Genomic DNA, 23,586 nt, shown 5'->3' with positions numbered 1-23,586 from the left:
TTCAAGTGATTCTCATGTCTCAGCCTCCTGAGTAGCTGGGATTACAGCCATGTGCCACCACGCCCAGCTAATTTTTGTATTTTTAGTAGAGATGGGGTTTCGCCATGTTGCCCAGGGTGGTCTCCTGAGCTCAAGCAATCCTCTTGCCTCAGCCTCCCAAAGTGCTACGATTACAGGCGTGAACCACCATGCCCAGCCATTTTTATCTTACCTTTTCATATTTAAAAAATATATATTCCTATGATGGGTAATTGTTGTTGGGTTCTTGGTTGCCTCTTGAAAATGGGATGATCATCTTAGAAGGACTTGCTTCATGGGATGGTGACCTATAAAACTTCTGCCTCAACTGTAGGGCAGAAGATAATTTTCGTTATTGTAGTTAGAGTCTTACTGCAGAGAGTCAGACTTCTGTCCAGTGACCTTAATTAAATTGTGACACCATGCTTAAAGGAGCCTGCCAGCTTTTACTTTTGCAGTACTGTAAAGTCATTATTCAAATGTAAATTTTCCTTTTTGAATTTTAGCTTGAATTAGAGTCTGTCAAAGCACAGTCTTTGGCAATAACAAAACAAAACCATATGCTGAATGAAAAGGTTAAAGAGATGAGTGATTATTCACTACTAAAAGAAGAGAAACTGGAGCTTCTGGCACAAAATAAATTACTTAAACAACAACTGGAAGAGAGTAGAAATGAAAACTTGCATCTCCTAAACCGTATGTATTTTTCTTTTTTTCTGACTTGCATGTTTTAGTAACTTGTATTAGGTCAGTATTATAAAACTATGCTTTGTACTTGTATAAGGTAGGGGGGGCTTAAATTGGGAAGATTTATAAAATTAAGATTCTTGGATTACATTTATATTCTTGGATTAAATTTTACAAATTTAATTCTTGGATTAAATTAAATTTATAAAATTAAGATTCTTGGATTAAACTCTGCAAACCTGCTTTAGGTGGTATCAAGGCTTCCCTTGCCCTCTCACTGGTGGCCAGTGGGGACACCAGCCTCTACATACAGTAGCTCTAGGCTGGCCACTGCCTCATGGCCAAGTGAGGTCATAGTGCCTGTGATGACCTCTTCCGGGTGCTCTGCACCACCTCCCTCTCTCCAGTGCTGAGAATTTCTCCCTCCCCTGATTCTCAAGGCCCAAGGAGCGCTAACAGTGTGGCTCTGTTACTAGCCCAGGGAACTCCACCATCCTTTGTGCATACCCTGAATAAGTCAACCTTTATTAAAGGGTTCTTAGATGACCTTGACTGTGACAGCCATCTGCCTTCTGCTTGGATCCCAACTGCTGCTGTCAGATGCCCAGATCATATTGGATCCCAGGGCTGTCATCAACAGTTAGACCAGAGAGAGAGCTCCTTCTGTGCATGGTAGAGGAGAGAAACAGGCTTTCAGGTTAATTTGAGGATTTGAAAGAGTTCTTTTACTTGGAGTAGGGCTCCAAGGGTAATAAAGTTTGCATTAACATGCACTAAATTCTTTTGTTGTGAAATTTGAGAGTCAGGATTGCTCTGAGCTCATTTAATAGACTTATTATCATATTTATTGCGTGAGTACAAAGCAAAGGAACACTTTAAAACCCCTTTAACAGTTTTTGTTAAGTGAAATAACTTAAGGTTGGTAATGACCAGGATTTTTTTTACCTTGTTAGGCCTAGCTCAGCCAGCTCCTGAACTTGCAGTCTTTCAGAAAGAACTACGGAAAGCTGAAAAGGCTATAGTGGTTGAGCATGAGGAGTTCGAAAGCCGCAGGCAAGCTCTGCATAAACAACTGCAAGATGAAGTGAGTATTGCTCTTCTTCAGTTCTAGTGTGATGCCAGTACACTTCATAGATATGTAAACTTGGCACAAGTCATACTAGTGTAAATCAGATTTATTTTAACATCAAACATTACTCTCCCAAATATGCTAAAGGTATCCTTTCTCATCTGAGAAAATTTTGCAGTGATAATATGACTTTATATTCGTAGTAGTAATAAAATGGAGAAGAAAGCAAACTCACCTAAATATAAAATTTTCTGAGTGCCTGATGGTACCCACTGTTATCTCTCGATTCTCACCCTGAGAAGTATTACAAACATTCACTGTGTCTTCTGATTTCTGCCTGCATGCCCTAGAGTTCTTTGATAAGACTGAAAAAGATGGTGAAAAACTTGTTTGTTCTGCTTGTGTTTTTTTTTTAATAGGCACCCTCTTGTTTACTGTCATAAAGCTTCTTGAAATTGGCAGAACAAAAAGAGTACAAACATGATAAGAGAATTTTTCCTTTTGAAGCAAGCTGTGATTTGTTTTACATGGATTTCTTTTCCTATTCTGAATCTTTTCAGATTGAGCATTCTGCACAGCTGAAGGCCCAGATTCTGGGTTACAAAGCTTCTGTAAAGAGGTTAACTACTCAGGTTGCCGATTTAAAATTGCAACTGAAACAAACTCAGACAGGTTAGAGACGTTTTAACCCATAAATATTTTTGTGTGTATAAAGCTTCTGGTGTCTGTGAAAATGTAATGATCATAATTTATTGAATATTAATTATTGTGTTAGAGGAAAAGCCATAGAAATATGTGTCATCTTAGAAGTAAAACTCCCTATCCATTTTGGTAATACCATCTGGATCATCAGCAAAAGTGATTTGCTTCATAGGTGCCTCATGGCTTGGGAGAGTCTCATGCCCCAATAGGAAAGGCATGGTGGTGACATAGAAGTCCCCACATTCATTCTAGGATTTCCTTTTTTATTTGTAACCCCAATGTTAACACCAATTCAGTAGTTTTACGGATTCCTTGATAGATATATAAATATACAGGACAAGCAGGGTGGCTTAGCAAAAAGAACATTGCCCTCAGAATCAGAGAACTGTTCTTCTTTTGGACCCCAGTTTTGAAGTTGTTTGACCTTGGGCATGTTACTTTAACTTCCTTGGGCCTCTATCTCCTCATTTGTAATGGGGATAATAATACCTACTGAGCCATGATGAAAAAGATGAAATGAAATGGGTTTCAGTCCAGTACCTGGGACATAAAAGACACTCAGGAAATGGTTATTGGTATCATTTTATTATTGTGTCTTCACTGTGGATGCATCTCTGCCCCTTCCTACTTCGTAAGAAGAATATTGAAGTTTAGATACTTTCTTCTTCAGTTGCTTTCAAGCTCAAAGAAAGTACGTACGTGTTACCAGTTCAACTAGGTCTGAGCCTTCCTCATTCCCACCTGCATTCTTTCCTTATCAGCTCCTTGCTCTCTTCTACCAGCACTTGTTTTATTTTTATCTCTACTCATTTCTACTTTTTTCTGTTCCTCATTTTCTTTCAATTCTGTTTGCAAAACTTCTCACAGCTGAAGTCATAGCAGTCTCCTATCAATAAAAAATAGTTGAATGAGGATAGAACCCTTTCGCATGCATGTGTTGCCGAGGGCAAACTTTTTTCTTGTAGCATCACAGGGAGGCATTGCAGGAGAGTGGGGCACACGCACTGGCTTTGCATTAGGAAAGCCCAGTAGCTCTTAGACCTGCTAACCGTGTGACCCAGCCTCAGTAAGCTTTAGTTCCCCCATCTGTAAAATCGGAACAGTGAGAGTTCCTTGACCACAGTGTTGTTGTGAATGCAGGTCCTCACTTCCTTATATGAAACTCAGGCCATATGCTGTGGATTTCGCACTAGCCCTGGGAGTTCTGAACAGCATCCTATAGTAAAACACATTAATTATTTTGCAGTCAACTGTATGAATAGTCATGCTGGGATAAATAAAGATTATAAATGGGTTTACATCAGTTCAGGTCAAACTTTTCAGCCAAGTGAGTTCAAGTCTGGTTAGGCTTTGCCACCAAATAAATTATGAATAAATTTTCAATTCTCAGAGCCTTGTGGATTTCAAAATTGTGCATAATGGATTCTGAAATTATATCATGTTACAAAAGACATATGAAGCTGTAGGTGGTATAATAAGCTCTCAATAAATGTTAGTGGTTATCATTACCATGGCTTCAGAAACTTTAACGTGCAAGTTTGTCCTTATTACTTTCTTCCATTTTTCAAAAAAATAATATTCTCGAGTATATTTTCTTCTCTGCCTTGTTCACTCACTTCTGAAATTTGCTTTTTGTACCCTGCAGCCCTAGAGAATGAAGTGTACTGCAATCCAAAGCAGTCTGTGATCGATCGTTCTGTCAATGGATTAATAAATGGCAACATGGTGCCTCTCAATGATGAGATAAGTGGGGATTTCTTGAACAGTCCTTTTAAACATGAAAAAGTTCTAGCACGTATGGTTGCATCAAGGATCACAAATTATCCAAATGCATGGGTGGAGGGTAGTTCCCCTGATTCTGACCTTGAGTTTGTAGCCAATACTAAGGCAAGGGTCAAAGAGCTTCAGCAAGAGGCTGAACGCTTGGAAAAGGCTTTCAGAAGTTACCATCGGAGAGTCATTAAAAACTCTGCCAAAAGCCCACTAGCAGCAAAGAGCCCACCATCTCTGCACTTGCTGGAAGCCTTCAAAAACATTACTTCGAGTTCCCCGGAAAGACATATCTTTGGAGAGGACAGAGTTGTCTGTGAGCAGCCTCAAGTGGGCACACTTAAAGAAGAAAGGAATGACGTCTTGGAAGCACTGACAGGCAGTGCAGCCTCGAGGCTCCACGGGGGCACTTCCTCCAGACGCCTCTCTTCCACACCCCTTCCAAAAGCAAAAAGAAGCCTCGAAAGTGAAATGTATCTAGAAGGTAAGCCACCCGCACAAAGGGTTGTGGGGTGCTCTGGAGTTGGGTAGCCACCCTGCCCACGACACGGGTTGCTGTGAGGGTCACCGGGCCAGAGTGGCAAGGTCTGGTGTTTGCTTGGCACACAGAACTGTTTAGAGAGTGATAGTCGCCTTTCCTTTGCTGCCTGTTGGTTTCATGCATTTTATTATTGCCACTGCAATTTAATTTAGTGCTTGAATCATTAGTTTTGTGGATCTTATGCATCATAGTTGGCTTTTTGTGAGGATAACAGTTTATTTTCAAACTAATAGAGCTCTTTAGAAACCACGTTGGTATCTTCTCCATGCAATTGATAATATTCTTTCCTTGGTTCTTTCTGCACCTTAGGTCTGAGCAGATCACACGTTGTTTCCCCCAGTCCTTGTCCTGACAGAATGCCCCTACCATCACCCACTGAGTCTAGGCACAGCCTCTCCATCCCTCCCGTCTCCAGCCCTACGGAGCAGAAAGTGGGGTAAGTATAATGTTCTGATTGATTAGCTTCAGCTGAATCATGTTATTTGCTGTATCAGCCTTCACTTTTTTTACTGGGATTTTTTTTTTTTGGAGATAATTATTATAGATCATGTGGCAGTATAGAATTTGCAATCAGATTGCAAAATGATGTGTCATTTTTGAGAATCATCTAAATTACCTGGAGGGGAAAAAGATTGTTTTTAGCAAATAAGTGAATAATGCTTATTTGCTAAACTTGATATATGGACCATGCAATCTGGTGTAAATAAGCATCTTCCTGGTTCTGTGAATAGACTTGGTTTATTAAGATAAAAAACAAATGTACAAAATCTGGAAGCAAACAAATGGAGGTTATTTCTAAAGTTGGAACAATTTTACACATCATTAAAAAGTCATTTAAAAATATTTTGGCATTGAAATATAAACAGATAAGGTTCTGACCTGCATATCATTGAAATAAATGCAAATGTGGTAGTGGGCTCTGGAGTAGAGTATGATTGTTGAAACAGGAAGGAGTGGATGTTTTTAGAAACAGGCCACTGGGTCAGCCAGGCTGTGATTTGAGTGATGAGCAGACTCCTACCCATACCTGGGCCCCACAGCAGAGAGAACTGACTCCTTAGTTCTGGGCTCCAGCCTGGGCATCTGCATGTTAATGTAGTTCTCTGCCACATGGGCCTGTCATGGTCCTAAAGCTTTTTTTTTTTTTTTTTTTTTTTTTGTGATAAGCCAAAAGGATAAGACACACACATGCTGAATTAGGGCACTTTGCTCATTCAAGGTTGTGGTATTGCATCTTCAGCTGGTTCATGCTGATGGTATGCAGAATTTTTTTTCAGAAATGTTTTATGGTTATTTCCTAGGAATAGCATTCAGAGTACAACATTATTCTTTATTAACAACTGTAGTATCTACTTCACAGCATGAAATAGTTACAAGGAGTAACTGAGTAAACAGGTATTAATTGCTGAGAACAATGCCTAGTGGTGGTGGTGAGGTGGAGCTATTCTTTACAAGACAAAGAGAAAAGGAATTTTGTAGAGCCTTTTCTTGAGTCACAAAAGGCTTTTTGTCACCTTGTGCTCTTTGGTTTTCCATTATTAAAACTTCACATTCATGAATTTTATCCTTCCAATCTAGCCTTTATCAAAGACAAACTGAACTTCAGGACAAAAGTGAATTTTCAGATGTGGACAAGCTAGCTTTTAAGGATAATGAGGAATTTGAATCATCTTTTGAATGTAAGTTCAAATATAAGTATCAGTTTTTATAAGTTGAAAATCTAGAAAGCTTAGTTTTGGTGAAACTTACCCATTGGTTTAAAAAGAAAAGCAGTTACAAATTGGGTCATTATTATTTTGTGATACAACCACAAGTACAGATGTATCACCTCATTTTTCTCTCATGAAGATTTTCATGCATGTGTCTGTTTACTTTTTAAAAATTTCAGTATGACTAATAATTTCAGAGTTTGAGCTAATTTTTTAGCTTATAAATGAACTATTAACATCAGATTTTAAATAATTATCAGATTTTAAATAAGTGATTTTTCTTAATTTATTTTTACCTTTTTATAGAATACAACAATGTTTATTTATATTTTTTTTGAGATGGAGTCTGTCTGTGTTGCCCAGGCTGGAGTACAGTAGTCCGACCTTGGCTCACTGCAACCTCCCTCCTCCTCCCAGGTCCAAGCGATTCATCTACCTCAGCCTCCCGAGTAGCTGGGACCGCAGGCACACACCACCACACCCAGCTAGTTGTTTTGTATTTTTAGTAGAGATGAGGTTTCACCATATCGGCCAGGCTGCTCTTGAGCTCCTGACCTCAAGTGATCCGCCCGCCTCAGCCTCCCAAAGTGCTGGGATTACAGGCATGAGCCACCGTGCCTGGTGTAAGGATGTTATTTTCTAAATTTACTGATTCTGTTGATTGCCTCAGATTTACAAAACCTCATTTTTAGTAAAAGAATGGAGATAAAAGAATATTAAGAGTCCAGAAACTCGTTTCCTGGCTATGGCTCTGCCTTAGACTGTCTCACTTTGTAGCCACTTGGTAAGTGTAAAGTAAGCATGTAGAGCCTATCATCTCTAAGGTTCTTTCTTTATATTTGTATATAAGCTGTTGGTTAGCCTTGTAAACTTCATCTTCAAATCTGAAAATGTAATATTTTGAACAGTTAAATGAGAGGGCTTGGTAAATTTTGTGAATATTTGTTAAAGTCTTTGTGTTAAATCATTGATAGTTTAATGGAATTCAAATGATTATCAGCAAGCCAATTGAATTCTTCACTGTCACTGGGTTGATTTTCCTGTTGGGTAACGAATCTAATTTTGTAAACAAAGTTAATTCTTTCAAGTACAAAAACACTCTGACAAGCAAATACGTTGGCAAGTGGTTATGTTGGGAACTTCATGGAATCCTGTTAGGAAAGGGCGCACCCAGTTACTTTGGCTTCAGTTCCCGTTCTCCAGTCAGTTGCCCCCATACTGCACTGCCCTTCTTTGTCTTGGTGTTATTATTAAGGACTCATGGGATAATTGTTTGTGCCTCATGCAGCTGCAGGGAACGGGCCAAGGCAGTTGGAAATGGATGGGCTCTTTCCTGCTGGGGATATGCCTCATGTGGATGCTGCTGCAGCTGCTGTGCCCCTCTCATATCAGCACCCAAGTAAGTTCTTTTTTTGAACTAACAGTCAGCAGGGTCGCATACTAAATACCAGTCTGTGTGCTCTGTGAATTATTTCATGTATCACTGAAGTCTTCTTGTAGGTGTAAATTAGTCAAAATCTTGGGTTGGGGAGTTATAGTGGCATTATATTGTTAACAACGTTTCTGAAGTAATTCCCACGTGAACATGTAAAGACAGTGCTGAGGAAAGGACACGTTGGAAGAAAAGGCTTCTCATTTAGCTTCTCAGGCCAGTTGCTTAAAAAGTGTTTTCATTAACTCTTCAGTGCCTGGAATAGTAGTTGGACTTTTCCCCAAGACTCTTCTACAAAAACTGTTCCATGGGGACCTTATCATTTTGGGAAATCACCGTGAAAAATTGAAGTAATAATTAACTCCTATCATATATCTTTAATGTGATTGTAACATTTAAATATTATTTATTTTTCTATCTACTTGTTTCCTTTGTGTCATAAGAAATTAGGACAGAAAAACTTTGTATTTCAATCTTCGGAAAAGCTATGACACCAAGTTAGCTTAGCACTAGAGGAAAACTGGCCATCAGACTTCTCTTGTCTGGCCCACTTCCTCTTTCCTCTTCTCCAGATTACCTACTTCCCTCACTGGGGGTGAAGGGAGATGGCAAGAGAGCCGTGGGAGCTTTGTGCTTTGTTCCAGGGCTCAGCCAACAGCCAGGTCCTTTTCTTCTTGGACCAAGTGTTTAATCCTCAAAGCTGAAAGGAATTTTCTCAAGTAAAGCCACCTCTTAGTCCCTCCCAAACATTGGAAAAACATCATACCCAAAACATACCCAAAACCCGTTAGCAGTTTCTTGGTTTTAGTCATGGTACTCAGGAACGTATAAAATTACTGAAAGAGGCAAGAGATTTTGAGAGGGTTGATTTTGCTGATTCCAGAGTAAATCTGCTTTGGAAAGTGTTCAGTGAGACTTGATCTAGAGCCTTCTCTCTGCTGGGCACTTTGCTCAGGGCTGAGCCTGTAGCTCAAGCCCTCACCTTCCTGGATTTCTAGTAGGGGAGGCAGATAGTCAGCAGGCCATCACCCAGGACCGCAGCAGGGAGGGAGGGAGTAGGGGCCGCGGCCACAAGAGGGAGTGTCTACAGGCACCCATTTGGCACAGACCTGAGCGAGGGAATACAAATAATGTGATAGGATAAGGGAAATCAGCTGAGTAACTAGGTGTTCTGCCACTGAGATGCAACATAGATTATAATATTGGCTTTAAAAATTATTAAGCAGCATGGTGAGTGACATTTTGGTTATTGAGAAATTGTTATATTTGTCATTTCACCTCTTCATCTGGGCACAAAGGGAATTCAAAAAGTCTGAAATCTGGTGTCTCAGAGGTGCCCCGTGGACATACTTCCTTTCTTTCCCCTTGTGTCCAAGAGGTTTCTGTATACTACCGTGCAACTACCAAATATACACCAGAGCAGAGAAGCAGCTCACTCTTCCTCTTTATTTTGTAATTGGTGCTTAAACAACATTCCTATTTTGAGATTACTATTCCATATAAGAGAGCGATCTTGTTTAGGAGTAACCATTTTTTCTTCTTCTAGCAAGGAGGAAGTTGCATTTCTGCCTGTGGAAATGATCAACTATCTCCTCTGGTATTTTAATTTCATGAGAAGGATTCAGAAGAGATGTGGGGAGAGAGAGAAGAAACTGTGTTGCTTCTCTCCTATTGGTAAAACTCAGTTCCTGCTGATCGCTTTAGAACAAGGCACAGCAAAAAGGTTCAAAGTCCTCTGCTGAACCTATGAATTTTTCTGCTTATTAGCATTGCTTGGGTTAAAAAAAAAAATGTAGGTTATGGGTCAGAGCCAGAAGAGAAAGGTCAGCATAATTGTCTCTGGGATTGGGGTCTAATTAAACTTTTGAGATGTAGGGACCTGTACCAAGATGCAGAGAGAACAGACAAGTAATTAAAATATGGGCCTTGCCTGGAAGGAATAGAAGTGGAAGAAACAAATATGTGTAGTTTTTGACAAAGCAGGTACAAGATACCCTGCAAGTAAGATGCTGGAGTGGTTACTTGTCACTTCAGGAATAAGGAGGAGGTGGCATTTCAGTTGGGTCTTGAACAGCATTTCAGACTTTGTGAGAGCAAGGGAGTGCTACAGACTGAGGAGACAGTGAAGGTGAATGCTGAGCAAGGAAGATACAGCCATGGCCAGGCCCCAGTGAGTGGGTTGGTACAGATGAAATATTTCTAGTACAAAGTTGGTGGTGATGTAGGAAATCAGTCTGGAAAGAAAAGGGCAGATTGTCAGAGCCTGGACTACCATGACATTGGACTCTATCAGAGTGGAGATGCTGCACACACAGCAGATCCACATCTTCCTGTCAGGAAATGACTGGTGCAGATGACCACAGGTTGTTGGAAGGCAGAGACCGGCTTCAGGGAGAGCCTTGACTGGGCTGTTTCAGTAGTCCAGGAAGATGGTGAGAAGGGCCCCTGTTGCAGCCACAGGACAGGGAGTGTGAACCTGCAAGCGCTGGTGGCTGAGTGGTTGGAGGGTAGAAAGAGCATGATCGAAGGACTGGGACGATCACGCTCAGGACAAAGCTGGTGCTGTGGGGTTTCCACATGCGGATGACAGGGAACTATCAGAAATGTGGACGTGAGGCTAGGGAGAGAGATCAGGAGTAGAGGAAAAGATATGGAAAGGATCCATATACAAGTGATCGCTAAAACCCAAGGAAGGGCTGCCGTCAGTTTGGAGGAAGTGGGGAATGAGCAGTGAGATGGCTGGAATGGCCGGGGAGGGGGGGCAGTGGTGTGATTTCTGTTCTGTTTTGTTGGGGTAGGACAGACTTGAGCATCTTTATGGGAGTAAGACTTCTAAAACTACTGTGTACAGAAATAGGGATTAATGGCTCAGTCAGGGTCCTAAAGATAGGGGAGGGATTACAATCAAAGGCAGAGGCAGAAATGCAGGGTTTGCCTTGGAAAGGAGGGAGGAGATCTGTGAAGAGGATGAGAGCATGTGACATGGAGGGAGGACAATTGGAGTTGGTCATGGTGAGGATGACTTGTTATTTGTCTTAGCCAAGTGAAGTAGGGTGCAGTTCAAGGAGTGGGGTTGGGGGCTTGAAGTGAGTGAAAATGAAACAGTGACTTGAAGCAGGTCACAGAGTCAACTAAAAGCCAAGCAGAGTCTCCGTGGGTCTTGGCAAGGGCTTCTGCAGACTGGTCCTGCATTCATTTGAACAGTCTGATACTGGAAGCTACTCTTTATTTTCTGTCCTATTAGGTGTAGATCAGAAACAAATTGAAGAACAAAAGGAAGAAGAAAAAATACGGGAACAGCAAGTGAAAGAACGAAGGCAGAGAGAAGAAAGAAGGCAGAGTAATCTACAAGAAGTTTTAGAAAGGGAACGAAGAGAACTAGAAAAACTGTATCAGGAAAGGGTAATAAGTATGACTTGATTTTCTGTACTGGTTGCTCCGTTGTACACCTTTCGTAAGTACATTGAGCTCAGGGAGGGGAGTCAATTGGTGTACAAAGTCAGAGGAACGGCAGGTGCCTTAAAAGGCATCCCTGTCCTCTCCTGGTCTTACAGACGGTGAGAAAGGCTGCACAGAATGTGCAGCTTAGGAGTTTTGTAGTAAAGGATGGTTTTTGAAGGTAATTTTTGTACATTCTCATCTGATCCTTAAAACAAGCCTGTAAAAAAGGTAGACTGTGCTTTGCTGCAGAACTTTGCTTTGAAAACAGGGTTTAAAGAAGAGGCTGTCAGTGTCAGCTAGCTGGGACTAGAACCCAAGGGAGGAGATGGCTGCCAGTCCATGGTTGCCTCCAGGGGCACACATTCCCTTCCTCCTTCCTCTAGTTCTCTTCTTGCCTTCTGTGTCCCGATTCTGGTCCTAGCAGATGGATTACTCTGTCCACTTAACATGCCTGCTAAGTCTTGCTTTAATTACTCTAATATATGAATGTTCCTTGGACTTCTGGTTAATTCAAGTCTAAAGCACAGGACACTTGCCGATTAATACCTTCCTTGAGATGACATATTTGTCTTCCTTTGATGATAGCAATGACTTCAATTTTAAAAATTAGTCCTCTGGCACACAGGCTGTACTTCAAGGATTGGGATTAATATTAGTGCATTTTTAAAATACATAAAGTTTCACAAATATATTTGTGTATTTTCTGTTTTGGTGCCTATTTTATAGAGGATGATTGAAGAATCACTGAAGATTGAAATAGAAAATGAATTAGAAATGGAAAATGAATTAGAAATGAGTAATCAAGAAATGAAAGACAAATCTGCTCACAGTGAAAACCCTTTAGAGAAATACATGAAAATCATCCAGCAGGAGCAAGACCAGCAGTCAGCAGATAAGGTGCCAGTGCCATGGACAGGGCAATCTGTGGGTGGGGGACATCCAGGGCTTCCGTGGTTTAACTTCTTGGGATGGGAATCCATCTTCTCCATTGAAGACAAAAAGGTGAAAAGTATAGAAAATCCAAAGTTCAAATGGAACCTTGAGTCTTTTAAATATTCTACTCTTTTGACAAAAACTCATAGCTTTTTTGCTTAAGGTAAAAGATTTAAGAGGTTTTAAAAGTTGGGGTGGCTCATTAAGAACAAGGAAGAAAAGATCTATCATATAACAAATGCATTAGTACTGACATTAATATTTTATGTAAGTCTGTAGTAATATGGGTGTTAAATGCATACCCTATAGTTTATTTTGATGTGCTTGCTAAATTTCATGTTTAAAAGTCACCTCTTTTTTAGACTTTTAAATTACATATATATTTCAAAAATGGTTCTTAGAGAAAAGTATTTCATAAAATTAATGCATATCTAATTTCAAAATTTTCCACCCCCTCCATGTAATCAGAGCTCAAAAAAGATGGTCCAAGAAGGCTCCCTAGTGGACACGCTGCAATCTAGTGACAAAGTTGAAAGGTACCTGTTTTCCCTACATACTGTTTCATACACAAACTGTTAATTGCTCATTTTGTCAGCCAAGAGAAACGGTTAGATGTTTGAGATTGCCTGTAAGAAGTTATTGAATCAGTCAAAATTACTGACTATAAAAACGATTGAGTTTTTTAACTTGTGAAATTGATCCTGATATAAATTGTAAGCTAGGGCAGAAACCCCCCAGGGAAGGAATTGAGAACATTATGAAGATAGCAAATAAACTTGACACAAATTTTTACATTTTAATTTTTGTCTTTCCCTAATTTAGTTTAACAGGCTTTTCTCATGAAGAACCAGATGACTCTTGGTAACCATGTTTGCTGCCCAGCTTCTAACTTACATACCATGAGAAGTTACATAACATTTACTCCTTTGTAAATGTTTCTCTATCATCAGACAAAACTCAATAAAAATGTGTGTAATCCAGTGTGGGTTTTTTTTTTTTTTTTTTTTTCATAATTTTGATACCACAGTGTGTGAACCGAGAATAATCTAGTCACGTGAAACCTCTTCTCCAGTCATAGTATTTCTCATTCATTATAATAAAAGGAACTGGCTTTTAACCTCATTTTTACCTTAAATTTTTAAATGAGTATATCTATCCTATTGGTCAATCTATCTTATTGGTCAACTCCAGGCCTACATTTTGGAAGTTTAAGCTGTGTTCTTTTCTCTCCAAAGTTGGGCTGCTACCTGTAAAACAGGTTATTTTTCTCAGCATACTCCTGTTTTGTCCCTGAACATAAAAACAGATTTTTCTAGGCATTAGAAATAGTAAGATATTGCCTCTGGTCTTTACTTTTGACATCTGTGGTTTGAATGTATGTGTCCCTCCAAAATTCATATGTTGGAATTTAAACCCCCCCAGTGTGATAGAATTAAGAGGTGGCACCTTTCACAGGTGACTAAGAGTGGGATTAGTGACCTTATAAAAGGGCTCAATGGAACTAGTGAGGCCCTTTTGCCCTTCCACCATTTGAAGACACTGCATTGGTCCCCTCTGGAGAACACAGCAACAAGGCACCATCTTGGAAGCAGAGACCGGGCCTTCACCAGACATCCAACCTGCCAGTGCCTTGATCTTGGACTTCCCAGCTTCAAACGGTAAGAAACACATTTCTGGTCTTTATAAGTCACCCAGTCTAAGTTATTTTGTTATAGTGGCAGGAACAGACTGAGATAGCATCTTTATTATGGAATCTTTGGTCCTCATACTTAATGAATGGGCTTCAAGTATTTCATTTGTTTTTAAATGAATGGGCTCCTTCCCTATAATTGACTTCATTTTCATCTCTTAAAGGTCAAGTTTTACAAGTCAGAACTGGAAAAAAATCTCTACTCATCCCTCTAAAGGGTCCTAGGTTTTGTGGCAGGATCACTGTGGATAATTAAGAGGCTGCTTGTGGTTTTATCTAACCATTATTTTACAGTTTCCTCTGTTGACTCATGTGACTTAAATAATTGCACAAAATGCCACTTAAACAGAAGATACTAAGTAGGGTGACAAATAGCACACGAATTGAGCTCCTGATTGTTCTGCCATACGTGAACAAAGGGTGATGATCTAGAGTCAGCACCTCATTTAGGAATGGCCATGTGTCAACAGTGACACAGGCTGGGCCTCACTAAGAAAGGTCAGATGCACAGAATCCAAATGCACAATCATGTTGACAGATAAGAGTTTAAACAGATTATAAAATAAAATCCTAAGTAACGTATTTAGCTCTGCTACTCTAGAGAGTCAACCGTTAGAACTAGGTTTTTTTATATTCCAGAATAAATCAAGACTTTTGTACCTTTGGTTTGAAAAATAACTACACACATGCTCTTATTTTGTTTCTACTTTGCCCAAGTTTAAGCCTCGTTGATCCTATAGGTAGATGGCATTTATTTGTTGAAAAACTACTCAGAAAAATTCTTACTTTACACAGAGAACTACAGAAGTGCTAGTGGCACTTTTATGCCCAATACAGCCCAGTGGATTATATAATATTTTCTTAAATTGCTGAAAAGATTTTTGCCAGAAATAAACCAAGTAGCACTCACAGACTTGATTTCCATACCAATGTGAAATCTTGACTATGCACATTATTCAAAAGTGACACCATACTGAGGACAAAGATAGGATTTATGTATGGTAAAAAGGCAAGTGAATGAAGCTATAATTTTATTTCATTACTCTTAGTACATCCACAACTATTTCCACCTAAATAGATATTTAAAATAAGCATACACAAGTATCGACTATTATCTACAAATATTTATTGTAACACTTGAATAGAACTACAGGAAGCCCTTGGCACTGATAGAAAATATTGATTCACTGTTAGGTTACAAAAATTTATACATAGCAAAATTTAATGCTCTTTACATAAAAAATATTAGACTACTTAAACAAAACTTCCAAAAATTCCTGGTAATAGCTACCAGAATTAGAAAAGTAAAATTAGGCTTTAGACACTGCCTCTTCTAGAACACTGGACTCTGACAGCACCTCCACTGCTGGAAATAATAGTTAAATCTGTCATGCAACAGGAAAACAAAACACTAAGCTATTTTGGAACAACTGTTCTACACAGAAGAGAGCTTCTCTTAATTAAAAAAAAAAAATCCCAAATAGGCATTTTTAGGCATTAACCAAAAAAAGAATCCCAATGAAATATTATACTTGATGTTCAATTTTAATAGCATCTTAATAAAGGTATGCTTCCTTTCATTTGAATACATTTCTGCACATGTATATGTTATAAAATCCAGGAAACAGCCAAACCACAAGTTAACTCTTAACAATGAATATACATAGTTAACCCTATAGTAAGCAGCCCCTTTGAAAAGCACTGATGCACCCAACAGTTAATATGAATCATTTCATAAAGAACAACACAAAGTTTACCATCACTAATACCCAGTACCTACAGTCACTTAATGTTCTGGAACACAATAATGTAGAAGGCAAGTTTCTTTTGAAAATGGCTTAAACTCAAGCAGTTTTCTTGCTGAACATCAAACTTTATTCCAGGAAACTAAGATTTAGATAAGAAAAAATGTAATACCAACCCTAATTTAAATTACTTAAGTATTCAAGTCTGTAAAAGCAGGAGGTTAGAGGTCTGTGGTCAATTTGCAATTAGGTTTTAGATAGTTGGTATGAAACTGTAAACTTAGTATCCAGACCACTGAAAAATGGTTTAGAATGGTGGTCATTTTAATAAGGTAACACTTCTTAATTAAAAACATTTATGGAACAAAATTCTGTGAAAGATATTTGGGTCTCTAGTTATGATATAAATTCTTAGAAATTTAAAGCAAATACTCATTAAGGCAGAGCTGACATTTCCCAAGAATAATGAAAATTGAATCAGTATTTTGTTAAAATGAAATCTGTTACAAAATTGCTTCTGGAAAGCTTGTCAATGAGTCCAGAATCCAGATTGTTTAATAGTAGGGTCAGCAGAATTGTAGCTAATTTTAGCATTATTGAAAAATATATTTCTGATTGACTCAGGAAATTAAAGGGTCCTGGACTTGGGAGGGAAAAGCTAATTTGAAAAGTCAGTCATAAGAATCACATTATCTTTGATCCAAAGCTTAATAAATGTCAGCTGTCAGAAATGGAACTTTACATCAATTCCATTTTATTTCCTATGTAGATAACACTTATTTGAGGACAGATGGCATATATATGAATTCATGGTGTTACCCCTTGATGCTGGCATGTCACAGGTCCCTATCAAGGGGTGTGACATATTCCATTAGTGTCTTGGTAGAATTGCCCTAGCAATAAATGTGAACATGCCACCACAGATTCCCAAAGTGTTGCCTTTTAAAATGGCTAACATGAAACCTCCAATATTTGTTCTAAAGAAAAAGATTTACCCACTGGAAGGTTTTCCTAGAGATACATCCCAGCAGCTTGAGACAGACAGTGAAGTGTTTGTACATCTACATTAGTTTGGTGGGATACACATCTGTACTGCAGAGCAGCTGTCTGATGATTTGTCAGAGCTGTAAATACGTCGGTCGAAACACTCTGGCAAATATTTATGTGTAAGAATTGAGTTGTTCTTTTGACCGAGACTGGATATCTTGCAGTTCCTGTTCTTCCTTTGCTTTGATATCCTGGTAAGCCTGCATTTTGCTCGCATCCTTTAAGTAAGCCCAGTTAGAAGACAGTATCATGAGGAAGTGGATCTGGAAGAGAAGGGTGAGCATGATGGCTAGTGAGCATGTGAGAAGGCAAAGCGAGGCGCTAGTTAGATTAGACGGACTTGACTTTAAAGGGGGCGAAGGTTATTCTGTATTAATACTCGCTCTACTAGCAGAGCTGTCAAATCCTGAAAGCATGCTCTACTAGTTGGCTTCGCATTAAAAGGCTGAAGAAAAGTTAGTACACAAACATAGTGAACTGGAAAAAAATGGCCAAAGGTATTGTTAAGAAAAAGCAAAAATGAAATACAAGAGGGTGTTTTTGTTTTTTTTTTTTTTAACCAGTTTGAGAGTAATTTTAAAGATTGATGCGGAAGTTTGGGAGCACATTGTATAGTTGAAATAAGTGTAGTGTGTGCAAAGACATTTTCTACCTGTAGATAAATCAATTCCCCCAAAGGCCTAAAAGCATGAACAATGTTTATTTTGAGTAAATAATTAAACTACATATTTAACATGGAAAAAATTAAGTGAATGTCAAAACCAAAATTAAGAACTATAAGCAAAGCATGCAGTCTGTCTGTTAACAAAATTTAGTTGTGAAACTACACTTTTCATTTTGTAAATGCCATTTCATTTCATAAAATGCAAAAATCCTCAGTATCATTCTTTACACTTGATGCGGCAAACACTTCTTTCCTATTTTCCTTGTATTTCCTGCAAAATAAATCTACATCTCAAGTTCCTTATAGTTCATACTTCCTTCTCAACATATTTGAGACCTTCAGGTCCAGGCCTAGTTTCTCTTCCCGTTAAAATCTTACATGCAGCTTGAGAACTAGCTATGAGGAAACAGTTATTACTTACCAAAACACACAATTTAAGGTTACCAATTTTGTGGGCTCTAAAGGAATGATTGTGGTGTTGGGGGGGAAAAATATCCACATATAAATCCTTTTTTTCAGAGAACTGGGTGACCTTTTTCTTCAAATTTTCATCTGGCTTATTTGAGGGTCATTTAGTAGTGAACCATGTGATCATAAAAAAATTGTTTTAAATTTAGAACATATTTGCAAAGTATTTTCCAGAAGGTGTGACAAAACAAAATCCAGATTAAATCCATTTCATCTTCAGCACTTGTTTTCATTTTCATCATTGAAACTGGTTATCAAGCAATCAAAAATAACAGAAAATGTTATTATTCCAAAGTGTTAATACTTCATTTAAAGATATTGCTCTCTAAAGTTTAAGTATGAGAACATTATTTTAAAGAGGATGCTCACCAGTGTCAGTAAATAACTGAATCCTTTTCAAAATGTGGAAATAGCCAGATCTCATTATTGTGTAATTCATGTACAGTAAGTCATCTTATTAATCTACCATGCAAGATGAGTTTACTAAAGCTATTTACAAATTACTGTAACAAAACTGCAGAAACCTAGACTCTGCTTTAGTCTGGAGTGTCAGTAATATTTCATGCTACAGAGCATAGCTCTCTAAAACTCCTTATGCAATTTAGAATTTAGTGCAGCAATCTTCCCGACTCTTAAACTTCAAAACCGCATAGTTATATGTAGTAGCCATCATGTAGATCAGCTGGTGGAAGAGAACAAAACAGGACAGTAAGATACAGGCAGTGAGGGCCAATGCCATGACACTTCTAAACTTGGGTGGGGATGGGTGCCTGCTCATAGTCTAAGGTGTTTCTTTTTTTTCCCCACTTAAAATCACAAGAGACAATTTTCCTATCTAGCACACACAAACTTTTTCTCATCACATATGTACAATGTAAGTCATTGGTTCTTCCCTAAGTTTATTAAAAGTACTTGGATGTGTTTGAAGAATAACAAGACAGAGAGCTGGGTCAACAGCATGAGAAGGATGAAGCTAAATGCCTTAATCCCCTCATCTTTCCAAAACCATCTGCTCAGCAGCAGGCAGTTATCTTTCCTACCTGTTGCTCAACCAAAAGAACAGGTCACCCCCATGATTTTACAGGTGGTTTTTTTTCATAGATTCTAAGGGGAAGGAATGATTTAATGGTCAGAAAAACTGGGAATGACTAATTTACAAGCAGCTGAGATTTTCCCCTTGCTCTACCAGTCTTAGTTGGTTTTCCTCAAATCACAAACCAAGCCCTCCAAAATTACATGTGTACAAACATATACATACATAAGAGCGTGTGTTTATACAGTTGGTTTTCACTACTTGTAGATTCCATATTTGTGACTGCCTACTTGCTAAGATTAATTTGTAACCCTTAATACTTGAGGCACTTCTTTTGCAGTTATTAGCAGACATGTGCAGAGCGGTGAAAGTTGAGTTGCCCAGTATGCACATTCCTAACTGAGGTTGAACAAGGCAACACGCTGCCTTCTTGTTTCAGCTCTCAGACTGTAAATAAGTATACTCGAAATATATTTAGTGCCACATTTTTAACATTTTTTTTGTGGGTGATTTTGCTGCTTAAAATGGCTCCCAAGCATAGTGCTGTCTAGAGTCCCTAAGCACAAGATGATTGCAAACTGCCTGACCAGAGAAAATGTTCATTAGAGAAGCTTCATTCACATGAATTCAATATTAATCAACAATATATATTAAATAAGGTGTATTTACACAGAAACACACAAAACAAGCTTATGTGTTGATAGGTTGATGAAAATGATGTGACCAGAGGCTCACAGGAACCTAGCCATGTATTTCCCCTAGGAGCAGTGGTCCAGCATTTGCTAATTCAGTGCTTGAGGTGACTTTATGGAACATAGCTACTGTGTATGAGAGTAACTATATAAATGTATATATATGTGCATATTTCCACTTGTAAATTAATCCTTGGCAAAGAGAAATGGGTAATGCCTCAAGTGAGCATTTCATTTGTGTGTGACTGAAGTCATGAAGCTAAGTGCTCAGTGCAACAAGGTAATATGCTTGGTCTAGCTGATAGGTGTTGATACCCTCTTTTCTTTCCAGAGTCCAAATTACATCACCTACAATTGGTGCCAAGGCAGCCAACTAATACTTCCTGCAAACTACATGTGGTAAGTTACACAGGCGCCAGTTAACCAAGGTTGAGTGCCAGAATCATTGGCTTCAATAGGCTGGTAAAAGCTGGAAGGGAAATCTGTCATTTAGAGGCTAGAGGGAGGAGGCTAGACTAGGGTGGTCTTGGGGCCATTACTCACCAGGGCAATGACGGTGGCACCAGCTCCTGCACAGGCCACAATGAACAGGTGATAGGACATGTAGAACTACAAAAGAACAGGGCACCAACATAAGCATTTGATGTGTAATGAAATGGCCTACACTCATTCTGGGGTGCTGCTTCATCTGTCTCCTTTGCAGCTATTCTCTGCAAGACTGGGCACAGGCCTGCCTTCTCTTCATGCTCTGGCCTCATGGTGGAGTCACCTGAGGAGCTTTAAAAACTTTCTGATGCCCAGACTGCCCCCCAAATCAATTAAATCTGAATACCTAGGGGCTGGGCCTCAGCCATCAGTATAACATAGTGCTGCCTTGATGGCTGAAAGGTGCAGCCAAGGTGGGGAGCCCCTGCTTCAAGCCACTGCATATTATGGATATACAAATTGACAAGTTGGATAGGGTAGGAGCTGATTATTTCTGTAACTCACTGCTTTTTAAAAGCTTGCCAGGATTTTCTTAAATATACAAGCACCTACGAATGCATTTATAAACAGTTACAAGCCAATGACCGAAGAATGTTCTAGGGCTGAGACAATTTAAACCAAAGTGTTAGGACACACTCCCTATTAAGAATGAATGAGAAATAGAGAAGTAGCCAAGTCATTCCAGAAATATAAATGATTAACTGTGGCCTCATTTATTAAAAATTGGGCATATACACAAATTCCTCTACGAAACAGAGGGACTCCTCTATGAAAATTAACTTACATGTGTTCTGTGACAGGTGTTCCACTTTGAAAATCTTTCTGAAGAGGTGAGAGAAGAATCTAGATATATTATTAGGTTTGTAGGTTTGGGTTCACCTCTAAATTATTGCCCAAAGGAAAAGCTCTCCACTTCTTAAGGATTCTCACCCAAATGGGTTGGACCATATGAAGTGACCATTTTTGTAGGTCAAAAATGGCTGAATAGTGATGGTTACATATAGCTCAATCTTAAAGAGTCTAAACAAGGAGCTTTCCTTAATAGCATTTTAACCATCTCTCTCGCTCTTTCTATAGCTAGGAGAACCCTTGTCTCAGCCTAATATTCAAGGGTTATTCTTACGAGCCCTCTGAACTGTGATGAGTTTACCTCGTTTGTGTTGCAGATGTTCTCCAGGGCAGAGCCGCATATTTTTCCCGGGAAAGCATTCCAAGGAATGATACCTGTAAAATGAACCCCAATAGGATGTTAGTACAAACTACAGTGCCTCATGTTCTTAATAGACCCCACCACTTTGGATGCCAGTTACAGTGTAATTGTAGGCTATGTTCCTTCATTAAGAATTGATGGATCTGCTGTCTGCAGAACAAGCATTTTGGAATAAATAGCCCCATTTGAACAATAGGCCAAAAGCAAAGCCAACTAGTCCATAAGAAATCTAAACAGCCTGATATTTTTTTCCCCTACAAACTGTGCTTTATTCAGTGAGGGTTCATATTTGGAAGTTCGTATTTGTAAAGATTAATTTTCAAAGCCAGACTTTCCCTATAGTTACTGCAGGACAACCCCCTCGTAAAGCATTTTATCACATTGAGGTCAAAATACATTTCCTCATGAATGTTGTGGTCTGTGGCCTTGCTGTCCAAGCTCTGTTAGTGGTCTGCCAGGAGTTCCAAAACTGCAAGTATACACTCGGAAACAAATTACAATTTGACAGAGTAATTTATGTTTGTGGGAATCCAATAAACTCTGGATTTGTACTTTGTCTTTGTTTTTATATTCATTTTTATTATGTCTTATAAATATATTAGAAAATACTTTTGGATTGAAAATCAAATTGGAATTTTTTTTTTTTTTTTGGAGACAGAGTCTTGCTCTGTCACCCAGGCTGGAGTGGACTCCCGTGATCTTGGCTCACTGCAGCCTCCACCTCCTGGGTTCAAGCGATTCTCTGCCTCAGCCTCCCGAGTAGCTGGGATTACAGGTGCCCGCCACCACGCCTGGCTGATTTTTGTATTTTTAGTAGAGACGGGGTTTCACCATCTTGGCCAGGCTGGTCTTGAACTCCTGACCTCGTGATCCACCCGCCTCAGCCTCCCAAAGTGCTGGGATTACAGGTGTGAGCCACCGCGTGTGGCTGGAAATTTTTTAAAAAGAAAAACACTACTGTCCTTTACCCTAGAGGGTGGGACAAGCAGAGTCTATGATTTCTCTCTCACTGTAACCCTGAGGCTCCTCTGCAATGACAATTGTCCAGTGGGCTGCTGCTTTCTTCCCCCTCTAATGCATAAGTTTGTGCTTAAACACTCCTAGGAGGTAAGGAGTGTTAGAAGAAGAAAAGTCCTTATTCCTTTCATCCTTGACACGGGCCAAGAGTACATCTTTATACCTCAGAAGCATGGGAAATTGCCCCAAATTGTCAGTGAAACCATTAACTATAACAATAAATAGGCAAATATAGAGGATTTAAAAAGATGATTGCTGATTACCAAAAATTTGTGGCAAAACATTTTTAAGGAATAGGGGAATGATATACATTTAGATATTCATTTACAAATACTTTAACAGTCAACTTTAGGCTCCGCTTTTAGCTCTATCATAAAGAACAGTGTTGTTTAGCCTTGGTCATTGTGAGAAGAGATTAGTCTGATGGGTAGTTTCAAGCAAATGTAGTATTATATTGTAAGGTAAGATGTTGAGACTAAGCCACATGAGAAAAACAGCAGAAATGAAATAGTCATCTCTCTTCAGAAAAGCTCTGGAAGGACAGTTATTTCCTCTTCAATTCTGATGAAAGCTTTTCCCCCCACCCCCTGGTTGTTTCTGCCAAGAAAAGATTTCCTACCATCGTGGCTGGAAGCAGTAATTAGACTCCTCCCTTAGGATGCTGCCCTCTCTTACTCAGCAGCAAAGTCAAGTCCCAAATTAATTGACAGGAGGAGCCAGTGGTCTCTTCTGGGGCTTGTCACAATGAACCAACCTTAGATCCCTATTGTAAGGATCTCACTCATTAGAAAATGTTTGAACTGGTTTCCAACAGCTGACGATGATTTTTTAAAGAGTATGTTCTGATGACTTTAAAATATGTCTGGATCTAACGTTGTCTTTTTCAGTACAGATGAAGTTTAAGCAGTTAGTCATTTTAAAAAGACCAGATTTGAGGAGTTGGATGTGCAAATTAATTGAATTATACAATGTGTGCAATATTATTTTGAATGGAAAGTTGGATGTTATAAAACTGAAAATAAAGAAAAAATATAATCTTTTTATAGTGGAGGTCCAGAAGTCTTTTTTGATTGAACTGCATTATGAAGTAGTTTCATATTATGAAAAGCTTCTTTTACTACACACTTAACATGAAAACCAGGCCGGGCGCGGTGGCTCAAGCCTGTAATCCCAGCACTTTGGGAGGCCGAGACGGGCGGATCATGAGGTCAGGAGATCGAGACCATCCTGGC

At 39.1% G+C, this 23,586-nt stretch overlaps 2 protein-coding genes across 15 annotated transcripts in view; one reads left to right on the top strand and one right to left on the bottom strand.

The window, feature by feature from the left end:
• The window catches only part of OFD1 (oral-facial-digital syndrome 1), a 34,471-nt gene extending 21,052 nt beyond the window's left edge, over positions 1-13,419 (top strand). For 3 of the 4 annotated variants that reach the window (XM_011994830.1, XM_011994832.1, XM_011994829.1), the window contains 11 exons: positions 525-714; positions 1,659-1,789; positions 2,335-2,446; positions 4,122-4,730; positions 5,097-5,223; positions 6,366-6,466; positions 7,785-7,895; positions 11,173-11,330; positions 12,096-12,266; positions 12,771-12,838; positions 13,125-13,419. In XM_011994830.1, coding sequence (XP_011850220.1) covers positions 525-714; positions 1,659-1,789; positions 2,335-2,446; positions 4,122-4,730; positions 5,097-5,223; positions 6,366-6,466; positions 7,785-7,895; positions 11,173-11,330; positions 12,096-12,266; positions 12,771-12,838; positions 13,125-13,167 — 1,821 coding nt within the window. In that variant the 3' untranslated portion in view covers positions 13,168-13,419. The remainder of the gene's footprint in view (positions 1-524; positions 715-1,658; positions 1,790-2,334; positions 2,447-4,121; positions 4,731-5,096; positions 5,224-6,365; positions 6,467-7,784; positions 7,896-11,172; positions 11,331-12,095; positions 12,267-12,770; positions 12,839-13,124) is intronic. The other variant, XM_011994833.1, reaches the window with a different exon arrangement.
• A 1,591-nt stretch (positions 13,420-15,010) lies between these two features.
• GPM6B (glycoprotein M6B) overlaps positions 15,011-23,586 on the bottom strand; it is a 184,129-nt gene continuing 175,553 nt past the window's right edge. For 6 of the 11 annotated variants that reach the window (XM_011994819.1, XM_011994823.1, XM_011994827.1 and 3 more), the window contains 3 exons: positions 21,278-21,351; positions 20,185-20,250; positions 15,011-17,047 (listed from right to left, as the gene is read on the bottom strand). In XM_011994819.1, coding sequence (XP_011850209.1) covers positions 16,898-17,047; positions 20,185-20,250; positions 21,278-21,351 — 290 coding nt within the window. In that variant the 3' untranslated portion in view covers positions 15,011-16,897. Of the gene's footprint in view, positions 18,599-20,047; positions 20,251-21,277; positions 21,352-23,586 lie in introns of those variants that run through there. The other 5 variants (XM_011994825.1, XM_011994828.1, XM_011994820.1 and 2 more) reach the window with 2 other exon arrangements.

The sequence above is a fragment of the Mandrillus leucophaeus genome, unplaced genomic scaffold (genome assembly GCF_000951045.1).
Source record: "Mandrillus leucophaeus isolate KB7577 unplaced genomic scaffold, Mleu.le_1.0 Scaffold462, whole genome shotgun sequence".
NCBI lineage: Eukaryota > Metazoa > Chordata > Mammalia > Primates > Cercopithecidae > Mandrillus > Mandrillus leucophaeus.
This window is presented reverse-complemented; position numbering and strand designations above follow the sequence as displayed.